The sequence below is a fragment of the Mustelus asterias genome, unplaced genomic scaffold (assembly GCF_964213995.1).
Source record: "Mustelus asterias unplaced genomic scaffold, sMusAst1.hap1.1 HAP1_SCAFFOLD_69, whole genome shotgun sequence".
In the NCBI taxonomy this organism is placed as follows: Eukaryota; Metazoa; Chordata; class Chondrichthyes; order Carcharhiniformes; family Triakidae; genus Mustelus; species Mustelus asterias.
In genome coordinates this window covers 421,159-438,688 of record NW_027590131.1, presented here as the reverse complement: position 1 = coordinate 438,688, position 17,530 = coordinate 421,159, and the positions used below count along the sequence as shown (strand labels likewise).

The 17,530-nt window shown below is 46.9% G+C and overlaps 1 protein-coding gene across 1 annotated transcript in view; it reads right to left on the bottom strand.

The window, feature by feature from the left end:
• Positions 1-561: 561 nt before the first annotated feature.
• LOC144483444 (NACHT, LRR and PYD domains-containing protein 3-like) overlaps positions 562-17,530 on the bottom strand; it is a 37,321-nt gene continuing 20,352 nt past the window's right edge. The window contains exons 6-8 of the mRNA XM_078202130.1: positions 14,837-15,007; positions 9,409-9,576; positions 562-3,770 (exon numbers count right to left, since the gene is read on the bottom strand). Of these exons, the coding sequence (XP_078058256.1) occupies positions 3,632-3,770; positions 9,409-9,576; positions 14,837-15,007 (478 nt within the window). The 3' untranslated portion in view covers positions 562-3,631. The remainder of the gene's footprint in view (positions 3,771-9,408; positions 9,577-14,836; positions 15,008-17,530) is intronic.

The following is a 17,530-nucleotide window of genomic DNA, read 5'->3' as shown; positions in this document are numbered from 1 at the left end:
TGTGTCCGTGAGTGTGCATCTGTGAATGTGTGTCTGTGAGTGTGTGTGTGTGTCTGTGTGTGTGTATGTGTGTCTGTGAGTGTGTGTCTGTGAGTGTGTGTCTGTGAGTGTGTGTCTGTGTCTGTGTGTCTGTGAGTGTGTGTCTGTGAGTGTGTGTCTGTGAGTGTGTGTCTGTGAGTGTGTGTCTGTGAGTGTCTGTGAGTGTGTGTCTGTGAGTGTGTGTCTGTGAGTGTGTGTCTGTGAGTGTGTGTCTGTGAATGTGTGTCTGTGAATGTGTGTCTGTGAATGTGTGTCTGTGTCTGTTGTGTGTGTCTCCGTGTGTTTGCATCTGAGTGTGTGTGTCTGTGAATGTGTGTCTGAGTGTGTGTGTGTGTGTGTGTGTGAGTGTCTGTCTCTGTGTGTTTATGTCTGTGTGTGTGTGAGAGTGGTGGAGCAGGCTCGATGGGTTAAATGGCCTACACATATTTGAGATTTAAATATATTGATACAGATGCATGCTGTCACCCCCCCTCCCTCCCCACCCAGCCACAGAAAGATATCTGCAGTTTTGTCATATTTTTTGAACCATTTAATGTGACAGAATGCGAAACATCCTGGCCAATGACACAAACAATGATCCAGCATCGTCAGCAGCATCGCTGGAAACATCAAATTGCAAAGTTATTCATATTTTGTAAATTGACAAAACTGATGGAGAGGTTTGAGTTCAGGGAAATGTAAACCGACACAACTTAGATTGAAAAGGGCTGGAACAATGTACTTTAATAAATGATGAAAAGTGGAAGCTCAAAATGTTCCGATATTTCACAGCTGGATTCACACAATACACAGAGCAATGTCTCTGATACTCTGGAATTGCTGCAAATGTGGTTAATCTCAGTACGGAGGCTGCTTTCATGGTTCAATGTTAATCTGATCACTCTCATCAAAACAGGGTCAACATTTCTGTACAATGTGAGGGATTCGTAAGTTAATATAGTTCAGTTTCAATGTTTAAAATAACCAGTCACTTTTCTGTGCTGCTTTGGGAATGTCAGTGGAATGTAGTTCACAGTAAAGTGTGAACAATTGTATTGGGGAATAATTGGAAGCAGTTTCCATTTTTGATGGGGGGAGTGGGTGGGGGCTTTACTCCAGAGGCTGGGCAGTAAAGAAACAGGGGAGGCTGCCCACTCCCCCATCCCTTCCCTGATCTGTGTCTCTCCACGTCGAACCCCACCTCCAGCGGTGTTTCTGACTCATTTTACAAACCGCACCAACACTGAGAATCTCCCTCATTCGATATCAATACATTCAATCTCAGCAATGAAGCTTCTATCACCCCCGCCCCCCTCTCTGTCTCTTTCACTCTCCCCCCAGATCGAGACCTATCCAATACACAATCTCTGCACCCCTCCCTCTCCTGCTCTGGATAATCTGTCCTGATCTCTGCTCTGTTTCTCTATCTCAGTGTGAATCTGGATGAAGTGCTCTCTCTGATAAGTTGCTGTCTGACCGTTTAAAATAATGATGTACGCTGTGCATCATGTTTTAAAGCTCAGAATGAGAAGAGAATAGTGGGAGGGGGAGCAGGAAAATCCACAATCCCACCCTGAAGTGGCTGCTGCACATTTTATTCAACCATTGAATTCAGCCACTTAAACCCTGTTCGGGAATTAAAGAAATGCAAAGGTGCCCCTGAGATTAGGCCTTGAATTGAGACCCAGTCATACAGGCCTTGAATTGAGGCCCAGTCACGCAGGCCTTGAATTGAGGCCGAGTCACACAGGCCTTGAATTGAGGCCGAGTCACACAGGCCTTGAATTGAGGCCTAGTCACACAGGCCTTGAATTGAGGCCGAGTCATACAGGCCTTGAATTGAGGCCCAGTCACGCAGGCCTTGAATTGAGGCCGAGTCACACAGGCCTTGAATTGAGGCCGAGTCACACAGGCCTTGAATTGAGGCCGAGTCACACAGGCCTTGAATTGAGGCCTACTCACACAGGCCTTGAATTGAGGCCTAGTCACACAGGCCTTGAATTGAGGCCTAGTCACACAGGCCTTGAATTGAGGCCCAGTGAAACAGAACAATCCTTTCCACCCACAAATCCCAGTGCCCTGTTTAAAAACACAAGGAGGACTCTGGGATGGAGAACAAGCCTTTCCTCAGGCTCAGGAATATGAATTTCAGCTCCCTCTCCCTCCCGAGTACTTCACAGTGAGAGAGGGAGACTGAGAATGTTACAAAGAGAAACTCAGTAAAAGTAGATTGAAGCGCTGCCCTGGGCTCTCACACAGCACCGTGACATTACTGAGAGTAAAACACTGTCCAATTGGCCAATTAAACCGGGTCCCAATCGCAGCCCTTTTCATTCCAAGCCCCTGTGAGAACTCGATCGAAACGCCCTCTCTGCAGCTCTGCCTTACCCTGTTCCTCTCGATATCCCACCCTCCTTTCCCTCAATCTTTTATGTTTAAAATGTGGACACTGATATAGTGTTAGGAATATGGGGCAGGGAGGAGGCACAGATCATGAGTGCACAGCAAGATCCCACACAGTCTGAACATGGCCAGATACAATGTGATATTTAAGTGAGGATTGAGGTGAAGTCAGTGGGAATGAGGGACCACACCTCTCCCTCTATCCGCCCCTCTTCCTTCCATCCCTCCCCACTTAAAATAAGGGGACATCACTCCTGGTTTGGTGCTGTTTGTACATTTGACATGAACAGGGAACCTTCCACTTCTAGCACAGTCACTCCTCTCTGTTTCTCTCTCTCTTTTACCTCCACCATCTCTGTCCCTATCCACCTCTCTCTCTCCCCCTCTCCTGCACTTGATGATCTATCTCTGTTCTCTCTCTCTCTCTGCCTGTTTATCTCCCCCTATCTCTGTACGTACCCATCGCCCTCCTCTCTCTCTCTCGCCTGCTCTGGATAATCTCTCTCTCTCTGATGATGAACCTGGATTGAAATGCTCTCAGAAAGGTTTCTGTCTGACCATTTTAAATCATGTCACCCTGTGACCACTGTTTGTGTTGATCACTGATTCACATTGAGAAATGAGGCTGGGGGCAGTGGTGGGAGATGGAAGCAATCACAGTCAGTTATCAGTACACTGAATTTCGGGAGCGGAACCATGGTCTCCCAGCAGGATAGGCTGCAGGGAAAATACACACAGCAAGATCCCACAGAGAGCAGCGCCTGCAGTAGCTGGGAGCCACCAGCAGATGGTGGCATTGTGTCACTTTAATCACCAGATAGTGAAAGAGGTTTTGAGGAGAGGCTGGTGGAGCCTTTAATTCATTCACAGAGACAGAGAGGAAACTCTGACAAGATTGACCAATCTGCCCCCTGCTGGGTACTGTCAGAATCACACACACACTGTTCTCTCTCTGGAGAATGATCTCTGCTGCTCCATTTTGAAAGGAGGTTGAAGACTCTGTTGCTGAGAACACTGACAACACATTGCTGCTTAAACAATGGTTTGCAGCAATCTTTCCTTCAATGTGGAGACTAAAACTACAACAGTTTTCCAGCTGGGAAACCAGGTAAGCAGGGAAATCAGTGCCAGGCTGGAGGGGCTGATGGAATAGGGAGGGAGAGGGGCAGGAATGAAGGGTTTGGAAGGAGCTGTCGAAGATCTTCACAATTCAGGATTTGACTGTAACCGGTGGAGCAGCAATGTTTATAGATTGAAATGTTCCCACTGTCACTGTCAGTCCCCGTCTGGATCCCCGCAGAGACTCCAGCTGTCTCTCTCCATTTGGACTGAACGGATTCATCTCCAGCCTGAAACAGATTAAAGATGAAACAGGAAATAAACAGATTGAACAACAGAGTAAATAACAGGAGACTGGAGTTAATGGGACAAATCTTCTGGTCTCTGGATCGCCAGAGACCAGACACACATCCGAAGATGAGCATCGGGACCCTGTGGATGTCCCGACGCACTGATCTACCTGGGAATTGTCCCAGAGGTATTAACTACTATTGGGGAACTCCCCTGCTGCAGTTAGAGTCAGATACTTGGGACAGATCCACAAAGTTTACCTGGATAGTTACTCAGGTAATGTTAGACAGCTCACCACCTGGGCTAATACCTGAATAGCACAACCGAGTCCCCCAATCACTTCCCACTGATCCCCATACTCCACCTCCCACAATCTGACGAGACCCACTCATAGAGTCTCAGAGGTTTACAGCATGGAAACAGGCCCAACTTGTCCATGCCACCCTTTTTTTAAAAAACCCTGAAACTAATCCCAATTACCCGCATTTGGCCCATATCCCTCTATACCCATCGTACCCATGTAACTAGACAGCTATATGAACGGAGTGGGAATGGAGGGATACAAAAGAGTGGTCTAGTTTGGACCAGGGAGCGGCGCGGGCTAATTGTTCTTTGTTTCTCGTTCAAGGCTTCATTCTATGATCATCTTGCTGGTGCCAGTACAGAGCGAGACTGCGGATAGTTGGGAACCTGTCTCGGGGGCAGGGAATTCAGATGGTGTTCGTAAAGCAGAAGTGGAAATGAATAGGGTTGGGAAGCATTTTCTGATCAGGGCCAGAGTGATCTCCTGGACTCGTTTCGATCGCCACAGGGGGTCGGAGAGGAATTTCCCAGATTTTTTTTCCCCCCATATTGGTTTTCACTCTGGGTTTTCGCCTCTCCCTGGAGATCACATGGTCTGGAATGGGGGGGTGGGGGTGAGTTAATAGGCTGTGATGAACAAAGCATCGTAGCTGTGAGGGACAGCTCAGTGGATAGGATATTAGGATGTAGATAGGCTGGAAAATTGGGCGGGGATCCTGGATTCAGGATTCAATCCTGGACCGGGGAGCGGCGCGGGCTTGGAGGGCCGAAGGGCCTGTTCCTGTGCTGTATTGTTCTTTGTTTGTTATCTAGCTAAATGCGTTTTGAAAGATAAAATTGTACCCGCCTCTACTACTACCTCTGGCAGCTTGTTCCAGACACTCACCACCCTGTGTGTGAAAGAATTGCCCCTCTGGACACTTTTTTATCTCTCCCCTCTCAACTTAAACCTTTGCCCTCTAGTTTTAGACTCCCCTACCTTTGGGAAAAGATATCAACCAACTAGCTGATCTAAGCCCCTCATTATTTTATAGACCTCAAAAGGTCACCCCTCAGCCTCCTATGATCCAAGGAAAAAAGTCTCAGTCTATTAGCCTCTCCTTGTAACTCAACCCATCAAGTCCCAATAGCATCCCAGTAAATCTTTTCTGCACTCTTTCTAGTTTAATAATATCCTTTCTATAATAGGGTGACCAGAATTGCACACACAGTATTCCAAGTGCACCATTTTGTATCTCTCCCCTCTCATTTCATACATTAACAGTCACAGTCAGAGCATCTAATCAGTGTCCATGGACACATCAACTGCACTGCCCTCATCGACCTTCTTGGTTACCCCTTCAAAAAACTCAATCAAATTTGTGGACATGATTTTCCACTCACAAAGCCATGCTGACTGTCCCGAATCAGTTCTTGCATCTCTAAATGCCTGTAGATCCTGTCCCTCAAAATGCCTTCCAACAACTTACCCACCACAGATGTGAGGCTCACTGGCCTGTAGTTCCCAGGCTTTTCCCTGCAGCCCTTTTTAAACAAAGGCACAACATTTGCCACCCTCCAATCTTCAGGCACCTCACCCGTGACTATCGATGATTTAAATATCTCGGCTAGGGGACCCGCAATTTCCTCCCTAGCCTCCCACAACGTCCTGGGATATACCTAATCAGGTCCCACAGATTTATCGACTTTGGTGCGCTTTGAAACTTCCAGCACCTCCTTCTCTGTAATATGTTCACTCCTCAAGACATCAATATTTATTTCCCCAAGTTCCTGTAACATCCATGCTTTTCTCAACAGTAAATACTGATGAGAAATATTCATTTAGGATCTCACCCATCTCTTGTGGATCCACACAGATTGCCTTGTTGATCCTAAAGAGGCCCTACTCTCTCCCTTGTTACTCTTTTGTCCTTTATGTATTTGTAGAAGCTGTTTGGATTCTCCTTTGCCTTATCTGCCAAAACAATCTCATGTCCCCTTTTTGCCCTCCTGATTTCTCTCTTAACTCTACTCCTACACCCCCTATACTCTTCAAGATATTCACTTGATCCCAGCTGCCTATGCACGTCATGTACCTCTTTCTTCTTCTTGACCAGGGCCTCAATATCCCGAGTCATCCAGGGTTCCCGACTTCTGCCAGCCTTGCCCTTCACTCTGAGAGGAATGTGTTTACCCTGAACCCTGGTTAACACACTTTTGAAAGCCTCCCACTTCCCAGACATCCCTCTTCCTTCCCACAGACTCCCCCAATTAACGTTTGAAAGTTCCTGCCTGATACCAGCAAAATTGGCCTTGTCCCAGTTTAGAATATTAACTTTTGGGACAGACCTATCATTCTCCATAGCTATCTGAAAACTAATAGAATTATGGTCACTGGTCCCAAAGTGATCCCTCACTAACACTTCTGTCACCTGCCCTTCCTTATTTCCCAAGAGGAGGTCAAGTTTTGCCCCCTCTCTAGTCGGGCCATCCACATACTGAATGAGAAATTCCGACTGAATACACTCAACAAATTTCTCTCCATCCAGCCCTCTAATACTATGGCTGTCCCAGTCGATGTTGGGAAAATTAAAATCTCCGACTATTACCGCCCTATTTTTCTTGGAGCGACCTGTCATCTCCTTACATATTTGCTCCTCAATTTCCTGCTGACTATTTGGGGGCCTACAGTACAACCCTATCAAAGTGATTTCCCCCTTCTTCTTTCTCAGTTCTACCCATATAGACTCAGTGGCCGAACCCTCGGATATATCCCCTCTCAGTACGGCCGTGATGCTTTCCCTAATCAAAAGTGCAACTCCCTCTCCTCTCTTACCTCCTGTTCTATCTTTCCTATAGCATCTGTACCCTGGAACATTGAGCTGCCAGTCCTGTCCCTCCCTTAGCCATGTTTCAGTAATTGCTATAATATCCCAGTCCCACGGACCCATCAATGCCCTGAGTTCATTGGCCTTGCCCGTCAGGCCTCTTGCATTGAAATAAATGCAGTTTAATCTGGACTTCCCTTGCTCTGTCTTGCTTCTGTCTGATCTGTCTGGTACTAGGATTACTGACACTGCCTTTACTAATTAATGTGCTCTCTTTAACTTCCGTGCTGTCCTCAAACTTCTCTTTTGTCTCCCTCCTGCTTTGGATCCCACCCCTCTGCCAAACTAGTTTAAACGCTCCCGAGCTGCTCGAGCAAATCTCCCCACCAGGATGTTAGTCCCCCTCCAGTTCAAATGTAACCCATCCCTCTTGAACAGATCAGCCCTTCCCCAGAAAAGATCCCAATGATCCAAAAATCTATATCCCTGCCCCCTGCACCAGCTCTCAAGCCAGTCATTCATCTGCCTAATCCTCCTATTCCTACTCTCACTCGCACGTGGTACCGATAGTAGTCCTGAAATTACTACCTTCGAGGTCCTACACGTTAGCCTTCTGCCTAACTCTCTGTATTCACATTTCAGGATCTCATCCCTTTTCCTACCTATGTCGTTGGTACCAATATGTACAACGACCTCTGGCTGCTCACCCTCCCCCTTAAGAATGTCCTGCAATCGCTCAGAGACGTCCTTGACCCTGGCACCAGGGAGGCAACACACCATCCTGGAGTCTCGATTGCAGCCACAGAAACGCCTGTCTGTGCCTCTAACTAGCGAGTCCCCTATTACTACTGCTCGCTTGCTCTTTGCCCGACCCTGTCCCACAGCAGAACCAGCTGTGGTGTCACAGGCCTGGTTACTGCTGGTATCTCCCCCAGACAGGCTATCACTCCCCTAAATCATCTCTCCCTCCCCTCCAGCCCGACTACCTCCCACTAGCCCTTGAACAAATCTGACTAAACCTCCCAACTTGGCCTCATCCGTCCCAACTTCTCCTGACCTGACATAGAAACATGGAAGATAGGAGCAGGAGGCGGCCATTTGGCCCTTTAAGCCGACTCCACCATCCATCACAATCATGGCTGATCGTCCAACTCAAAAGCCTAATCCTGCTTTCTCCCCATAACCTTTGATCCTGTTCGCCCCAAGTGCTATATCCAGCCGCCTCTTGAATACATTCTTGACTATCTCTCTGACTTAAACTGATTACTCAAGAACCAACCCCAACCCACTACTCTCCAAAGCTAGAAACCAATCCCAACCTCCGACCACGTAACCAAATCTAACTAGACACCCAACAACATTACCAACTCCCAGCCACCATCCAAACTGCTGATTAACCCTCCAACCCAACACAATACAACTCGACCACCCTCCCGACACCCAGAACTAATCCTTGAACCTCTCCTCAGCTCCGTGACTAACCACTCATCCAGCGACACACCAACCCATTCACTCCCACAATCAACTAACACTTATGGAGCTCCCCGGGGTCACTGTGCTGTAAATAAGGTGTGCTCGCTCTACGTGACTCCACTCTGCTCTGATGGAGATCGCCTGGGTCACTGCTGTAAATAGGGTGCGTGCTCTCTCTTCCCCGACTCTACTCCGCTATGATGGAGCTCCCCGGGGTCACTGTGCTGTAAATAGGGTGTGTGCTCTCTCTTCCCCGACTCTACTCCGCTATGATGGAGCTCCCCGGGGTCACTGTGCTGTAAATAGGGTGTTTGCTCTCTCTTCCCTGACTCTGCTCTGATGGAGCTCCCCGGGGTCACTGTGCTGTAAGTAGGGTGTGTGCTCTCTCTCTTCCAGGACTGTGCACTGATGGAGTTCCTTGGAGTCACTGTGCTGTAAATAGGGTGTGTGCTCTCTGTTCCCCAACTCTGCTCTGATGGAGTTCCACGGGGTCACTGTGCTGTAAATAGGGTGTGTGCTCTCTCTTCCCCGACTCTACTCTGGTGGAGCTCCCCGGGGTCACTGTGCTGCAAATAGGGTGTGTGCTGTCTCTTCCCCGACTCTACTCTGATGGAGCTCCCCGGGGTCACTGTGCTGTAAATAGGGTGTGTGCTGTCTCTTCCCCGACTCTGCTCTGATGGAGCTCCCCGGGGTCACTGTGCTGTAAATAGGGTGTATGCTGTCTCTTCCCCGACTCTACTCTGATGGAGCTCCCCGGGGTCACTGTGCTGTAAATAGGGTGCGTGCTCTCTCTTCCCCGACTCTACTCTGATGGAGCTCCCCGGGGTCACTGTGCTGTAAATAGGGTGCGTGCTGTCTCTTCCCCGACTCTCGTCTGCTCTGATGGAGCTCCCAGGGTCGCAGTGCCTAAGATCCTGGGAGAAATATGCAGCAGTTTCAGTTTGGGGGAATTTTCACACATACCATTGCTGCTGCTTGGAAGATTCAGGCCCATTTATACTTTAAATCGATTTATATTTTAATTGTTACACTAAAAATTCACACAAACACTCACTCGATCACCTCCAGACTGCTGCAGGTCAGTATGAGGCGGCGGAGAGCAGGGACAGATTGATCTGTGAAGGAGTTTGATTCCAGGTACAGAAACCTCAGTGTCTGGTTTGTACTGAGAGCGGAGGCGAGATCCTCAGCACAAGAATCTGTGAGAGCGTTAAATCCGAGACTGGAGACAAGAGAGAGGAATAACAGGAATCAGGCTCAATCCCCAGTGTTTTAAATAATACTGTTAATAACAATAATAATGTATTGTATCAGACATTCCAAAAACACAACCTGCATTTCTGTAGAATGAGGAAATACTCAATGCTGAAAATGAAATATAAATAAACTGGAAATGCTCAGCAGGTTCGCTAAATACATGTGAAGAGAGAAACAGGGGTAAAGTTTGAGCTTCCATTGGAACTGGGAACGGGCAGTGAATTGAGAGGTTTGAAGTGACAGCGGTGGGTGGCTGGGGAAGAAACAAAGAAAGGACAAACTGGAATTACAGGAGTGATTAAATGATAAAAGTGATGATGGGACAGGACCACAATCACAGGATCCCCATGTCCTTACTCGGAGTGGCTCGGGAGGGACATGGGATGGTCAGTGGTTTGGGAATGCAGTTTGTGGTGAGGTTGAAGATAATGGCTGTGATTTTACCAGAAGCTCAAGTGCCAGCATGGGGATTGGAAATGGGTGGTGTGTCCGTGTGGGCAGGATAGGCAGAGTTATGAAGGTGATATTCTCAGAGGGGGACAATTAACGGCTGGCAGGCAGGGCGAGCTGCCCACTGAGGCAGCCCGGGCACGGGGCAGTCCCGGTTCAGGCAATGCTGGCACCATCTCCAAAGGCAGCAGGACTTTCAAACACAGCAGCTCTGGAGGGAGCAGCGAGGGAGCTCTGCTGACTGAATGAAGGACTGAAATGTCAGACAGCAGAGCAAGGCTTGCGCCCCCGCCCCCCCACCCCCCCCGGAGGGGCTCCTCCCGGCTGCTCAGGCTCGGAGGGAGGTCCTGTTCCCTCAGGATGGGAGGAGATTATCCCATCGGTACAAGCCAGTCTGGATGGAGATTGCTGGGAGGTGAGCAGGTTTCAGACACGTGGTTACAGAGTGGAAAAGGATCAATGTCCTGATGTGTTCTGCCACGGTGAGTGCAGCACAGCCTGATATGTGAATAAGGATGAGGAGGAAATTGTGGAAAGAACATCTCCCCCCAGACACTGGCAATGCAAAGGACTTGCAGAATCTCACTGGCTGTCCTGTCTGGAGACAATACACATCTCTGTAACCTGTGCTTAATGCTGCCTTCTCTCACATTATCTGTCTCTTTAAGACCTGGTTGGCTGTCGGGATTCGCATTCTAATCAGTATTCTGGAACTTGATTTTGTGTCTCTGTGTCCTGTTTGAGAGCAGATTTCCACTCCATCTGACGAAGGAGCAGCGCTCCGAAAGCTAATGGTATTTGCTACCAAATAAACCTGTTGGACTTTAACCTGGTATTAAAACTCTTACAATGCAAAGGCAGCAGCATTGACTGTCAGAGACATGTCCGTTAGGCTGCCACCAGCATAGGCTCGAGCAGGGCTGACCAACATATTCACTGGGCAAACACACGTCAATGTTTTTCTCACTCAAGCGGCCGGTGAGTAAATTTCAGAATGATAAAGTTTGGCACAGCAGAAATTTCAATTAAAAACTAAACTGAGATATGAAAAGAAACAACTTGCTGAGCACAATAATGAGTAATAAATAAAGATGATTATTAGAGTTTAATCCTCATCAATCACAAATTGTTTCTCTCCCACATTTGCTGCAGATTGGCTCAAAATCCTATCAGCAGCAAACATGGGAAAGAAACGGGATGTGATTGGAGGAGCAGCTCCATGCAGATTCTTCCATTCAAACTGAACTGTGAGACTGAGATTCTGGAAACTCGCTCCGGGGGCCGCATTGAGGGGCTTCGAGGGTCACATTCGCCCCTTGGTCCACACGTTGGACAACCCTGGGCTACTGCATGTGTTTGATGGGTGAGTAACAATTTGTGTGTTTGGAAAGAGAGCAAACATCATCAGGGAATGAGTGAAGAAGAGTGGAGACATCCAGGTCTTGCCATCCTTACGCCAATGGAAGATGAAGTGCTGGATCAGGAAGGCCTGGGGGCAGAGTGGGTAATTACTGCTGGTGAGATGGGTTGAGTGGGTGGCCTAATGAATGGGCACAGGAGAGCGTCTGGTGAGGACAAAACATAGAGCTTGTTTATCCATCACTGGTCACAGAGAGCAGTCTGAAGGACGTATTGGGATAGGAACAAAATACCTCGGAGCAGCAGCAGGTCATTCAGCCCCTCGAGCACACTCCATCACGGCTGATCTAATTATAGTCTCAACTCTTTTCCCCGTAACCCTTGATTCACTTCTCAATCCAAAATCATTCTTAACTCAGCCTTGAATATATTCAATGACTCTGCCGCCACGAGTCTCCAGGGAAGAGAATTCCACTGACCAGCCACCATCTAAAAATATAAATTTCTCCTCATCTCAGTCTTAAGGGACTGACAATTACATTTTAAAATCTGTCCCCTTGTTCTGGTCTCTCTTTCAAGAAGAAACAGCCTCTCAGCAACCACCCTGTCTCATCCCCTCAATGCGATCACCATTTAACCTTCTGCACTCTTCCATAGATATTGCTCCAATCTGCTCAAATTTCCCTCGTAAAATAAACCTCACCATCCCAGGAATCAGCCGAGTGAACTTTCTCTGAACTGGTTCCAATACAATTCTATCCTTTTTTAAGTAAAGAGCTCAACACTGTACACATTACTCCAGTTGTGGAGCCTCCCTGAGCCTCTCCACATCCCCTTGAAACATCTTTGCATCCTCCTCACAATTCAGATTTTCACCTAGTTTTCCATTATTCGCAAATTTGGAAATATTATATTTGATCCCCACATCCATATCATTGATGTAGATTCTGAATAGCTGAGACCCAAACACTGATCCCTGCCGTACTCCACTAGTTAGAGGCTGTCAACCCAAAAGTAACCCATTTATTCCAACTCCTTGTTTCTGTCCATTGATCAGTTCTCAATCCATGCTGGTATATTCCTCCCAATCCCACATGCTCCAATTTTATTTAATAACCTCTTGTGTGTGAATCATGCAACTATAGAATCCCTCGTGTAGGAATCGTCATTCGGCCCATCGAGACACACTGACAGAGTAACTTACCACGGTCCGCTCCCCATAACCTCGCAAATTTACTGGGGCTAATCCACCTAACCTACACATCTTGGGACACTAAGGGCAATTTTACCATGGCCAATCCATCGACCATCCATATCTTTGGAGTGTGGGAGGAAACCGGAGCACCCAGAGGAAACACACGCAGACACGGGGAGAATGTGGAAACTCCACACAGTCACCCAAGGCTGGAATTGAACCCGGGTCCCTGGCTGTGATGCAACAATGTTAACCACTGTGTCACCGTGCCAGCCTTTCATAAATCCATGTTGGCCCTGTCTAATCCTGCCATTAATTTCGAAGTGTTCCTTTATTATAGATTATTATAGGATTTCCATACCATCAATGTCAGACTAATAGATCTGCAGTTGCCCGGGTTCCCGTAACCCCACATATTTACGCCGCTAATCCCCCTAACCTACACATCTTGGACACTAACGGGCAATTTAGCACGGCCAATCCACCTAACCTGCACAGTTTATTTGGACTATGGGAGGAAACAGGAGCAGCCGGAGGAAACCCACACAGACACGGGGAGAACGTGAAAACTCCACAGACAGTCGCCCAAGGCTGGAATGAATCCGGGACCCTGACGCTGTGAGGCAGCAGTGCCAACCCTGGTGCCACATCTTCACTTAATCTAATACACTCCTTGAATTAGCAACGGCTGGAACACTTCTGCTGCTCTTCTCCAAATGAAAGGCATCTAGTTTTGTTGGAAACGCCACACATTTGCACATCACCATGTCTAAAACAGCTTGTTGTGTGATTGGCACTGGAACGTGCTTCTCCAAGAAATTGCTCGAATAGATTTTGTGAACGAATCTTCTTTTCAACGTTTGACAATCTGAGCGATTTATACAGTAAATGGAAGAAGCCACAGGAGCATTGACCTACAGAGGGATCTGTGTGTACAAGTCTACAGATCCCTGAAAGTGGCAACACAGGTGGATGAGGTGGTCAAGAAGGCAGACAACATGCTTGTCTTCATCGACCGGGGCATCGATTATAAAAGTTGTCAAGTTATGTGACAGCTTTATGAAACTTTAGTTGGCCACATTTGAATATTGCTTGCAGTTCCGTTCGCGACACGACCAGAATGATGTGGATGCTTTGGAGAGGGTGCAAGGAAGGATTACCAGAATCTTGCCTGGTCAAGGAGGGTTAGGTTATGAGAAGACGTTGTATAAACACAGATTGTTTCACTACAAAAAGGGGAGGCTGAGGGGTGACCTGATGGAGGTGTCCACAATTATGAGAAGCATCAATATGGTGGATAGTCAGAGACTTTTCTCCAGGGTGGAATGGTCAACTACAAGAGGGCACAGGATGAAGGTGAGAGGGGCAAAGTTTAGGGGAGACGTGTGGGGTAAGTTTTTCACACAGAGGGTGGTGGGTGCCTTGAATGCACTGCCAATGGAGGTGGTGGAAGCAGGCATGTTACCAATGTCCAACATGCATCTTTATAGACACATGAACAGGAGACGAACAGAGGAATAGAAACTGCGAATGGGCAGTAAGTACTGGGTCTGAATAAGGATTAGGAGTCAGGCTTGGTGGGTTGAAGGGCCTGTTACTGTGTTGTTTGCTTCTTTGTTCTTCTTTGTATATGGAGATTAAAATCACCCGTGATTATTGCAGCATGTTTTTACAAGGCCCCGTTATTTTTCCTGTGTACTGTGTCGGAGATTGTGACTGTTGTTAGGAGCCTATAAATGATTCCCACAAGTGATCTTTTAACCTTGTAAATTCTTATCTCTACCCAAACTGATTCTGCATCTTGATCATTGGAACTAAGTTCAGCTCTCGCTATTGTACTGACATCTGTTACTAACAGACAGGCTCCACCGCGTGTCCTTTCCTCCATTTACTGTCATCCACTCACTCTCCCCCTTTTCACTAATCAATGGATGCTGTGTCCGGGGAGAGCTGTGCACATCTGAGGAGGAGGAGAGGACCTCAGAGGGTGAACCATAACATTATTCCCCCACACTTTCGACATAAGGATTTGTGGGACTGATATCCCATTGCTCAGGGATCAGAGAGAGAAGCAACAGGAGTCGGAGTAAAATCAGTTTTCCTTATTCATAACTGACGCCAATAGTAATGGGCAGTGTTTTTTATACAAATACCAGTGGTGAAATTATATTGTTGAATATTCAGTTATTATAAACACAATCTCACACAGTCTGCTACTTACTGCAGTTTCTGTATTTTACAGTCCGGATTCCTCAGAGCCACAGACAGCAGTTTCACTCCTGAATCTCCCAGTTTATTCAAACTCAGATTCAGATCTATCAGTGAGCGGTTTGTACTGAGAGCAGAGGCCAGGTCCTCGGCACAAGAATCTGAGAGATCATTATTCTGGAGACTGGAGATCAGAGAGAGAAAAATAACAGGAATCAGGGTAAATCCACAGTGTTTTTAAGAATAAGATCATTAACAATAATAATGTACAGCGCGGGACATTCAAGAAACACAACTTCAGTTCATACAGGAGGCAAAATACTATTGATGCTGTAAATCTGAAATATGAATAAAATATGTTGGAGACTCTCATCAGGTCAGGCAATATCTGTGAAGAGAGAAACAGATTTAGTTTCAGTTCAATTAGCGAAACTTAGAACTTGGAAATAGCGGTGAATTAAATTGTTTTAAGTGACAGGGAGCTGGGGATGGGCGGCTGGTAAGGAAAGAACAAAATGGAAGTGCCGGAGTGATTAAATGTCATTAAATCTAATTATAGTCTCAACTCTTTTCCCCGTAACCCTTGCTTCACTTCTCAATCCAAAATCATTCTGAACTCAGCCTTGAATATATTCAATGACTCTGCCGCCACGAGTCTCCAGGGAAGAGAATTCCACTGACCAGCCACCATCTAAAAATATAAATTTCTCCTCAGCTCAGTCTTAAGGGACGAACAATTACATTTTAAAATCTGTCCCCTTGTTCTGGTCTCTCTTACAAGAAGAAACAGCCTCTCAGCAACCACCCTGTCTCATCCCCTCAATGCGATCACCTTTTAATCTTCTGAACTTTCATAGATATTGCTCCAATCTGCCCAAATTTCCCTCGTAAAATAAACCTCTCCATCCCAGGAATCAGCCGAGTGAACTTTCTCTGAACTGGTTCCAATACAATTCTATCCTTTTTTAAGGAAAGTGCTCAACACTGTACACATTACTCCAGTTGTGGAGCCTCCCTGAGCCTCTCCACATCCCCTTGAAACATCTTTGCATCCTCCTCACAATTCAGATTTTCACCTCGTTTTCCATTATTTGCAAATTTGGAAATATTATATTTGATCCCCACATCCATATCATTCATGTAGATTCTGAATAGCTGAGACCCAAACACTGATCCCTGCCGTACTCCACTAGTTAGAGGCTGTCAACCCAAAAGTAACCCATTTATTCCAACTCCTTGTTTCTGTCCATTGATCAGTTCTCAATCCATGCTGGTATATTCCTCCCAATCCCACGTGCTCCAATTTTATTTAATAACCTCTTGTGTGAATCATGCAACTATAGAATCCCTCGTGTAGGAATCGTCATTCGGCCCATCGAGACACACTGACAGAGTAACTTACCAAGGTCCGCTCCCCATAACCTCGCAAATTTACTGGGGCTAATCCACCTAACCTACATATCTTGGGACACGAAGGGCAATTTTACCATGGCCAATCCATCGACCATGCATATCTTTGGAGTGTGGGAGGAAACCGGAGCACCCAGAGGAAACACACACAGACACGGGGAGAATGTGGAAACTCCACACAGTCACCCAAGGCTGGAATTGAACCCGGGCCCCTGGCTGTGATGCAACAATGTTAACCACTGTGTCACCGTGCCAGCCTTTCATAAATCCATGTTGGCCCTGTCTAATCCTGCCATTAATTTCAAAGTTTTCTGTTATCTCTTCCTTTATTATAGATTATTATAGGATTTCCATACCATCAATGTCAGACTAATAGATCTGCAGTTGCCCGGGTTCCCGTAACCCCACATATTTACGCCGCTAATCCACCTAACCTACACATCTTGGACACTAACGGGCAATTTAGCATGGCCAATCCACCCAACCTACACAGTTTTTTTGGACTATGGGAGGAAACAGGAGCAGCCGGAGGAAACCCACACAGACACGGGGAGAATGTGAAAACTCCACAGTCGTCCAAGGCTGGAATGAATCCGGTTCCCTGACGCTGTGAGGCAGCAGTGCCAACCCCGGTGCCACATCTTCACTGAATCTAATACAGTCCTTGAATTAGCAACGGCTGGAACACTTCTGCTGCTGTTTTTCAAATGAAAGGAATGCATTTTTGTTGGAAACGCCACACATTTGCACATCACCATGTCTAAAACAGCTTGTTGTGTGATTGGCACTGGAACGTGCTTCTCCAAGAAATTGCTTGAATCCATTCTGTGAACGAATCTTCTATTCAACTTTTGACAATCTGAGTGATTTATACAGTAAATGGAAGAAGCCACAGGAGCATTGACCTACAGAGGGATCTGTGTGTACAAGTCTACAGATCCCTGAAAGTGGCAACACAGGTGGATGAGGTGGTCAAGAAGGCAGACAACATGCTTGTCTTCATCGACCGGGGCATCGAGTGTAAAAGTTGGCAAGTTATGTTACAGCTGCATGAAACTTCAGTTGGCCACATTTGAATATTGCTTGCAGTTCCGTTCGCGACACGACCAGAATGATGTGGATGCTTTGGAGAGGGTGCAAGGAAGGTTTACCAGAATGTTGCCTGGTCAAGGAGGGTTAGGTTATGAGGAGACGTTGTATAAACACAGATTGTTTCACTACAAAAAAGGGAGGCTGAGGGGTGACCTGATGGAGGTATCCACAATTATGAGAAGCATCAATATGGTGGATAGTCGGA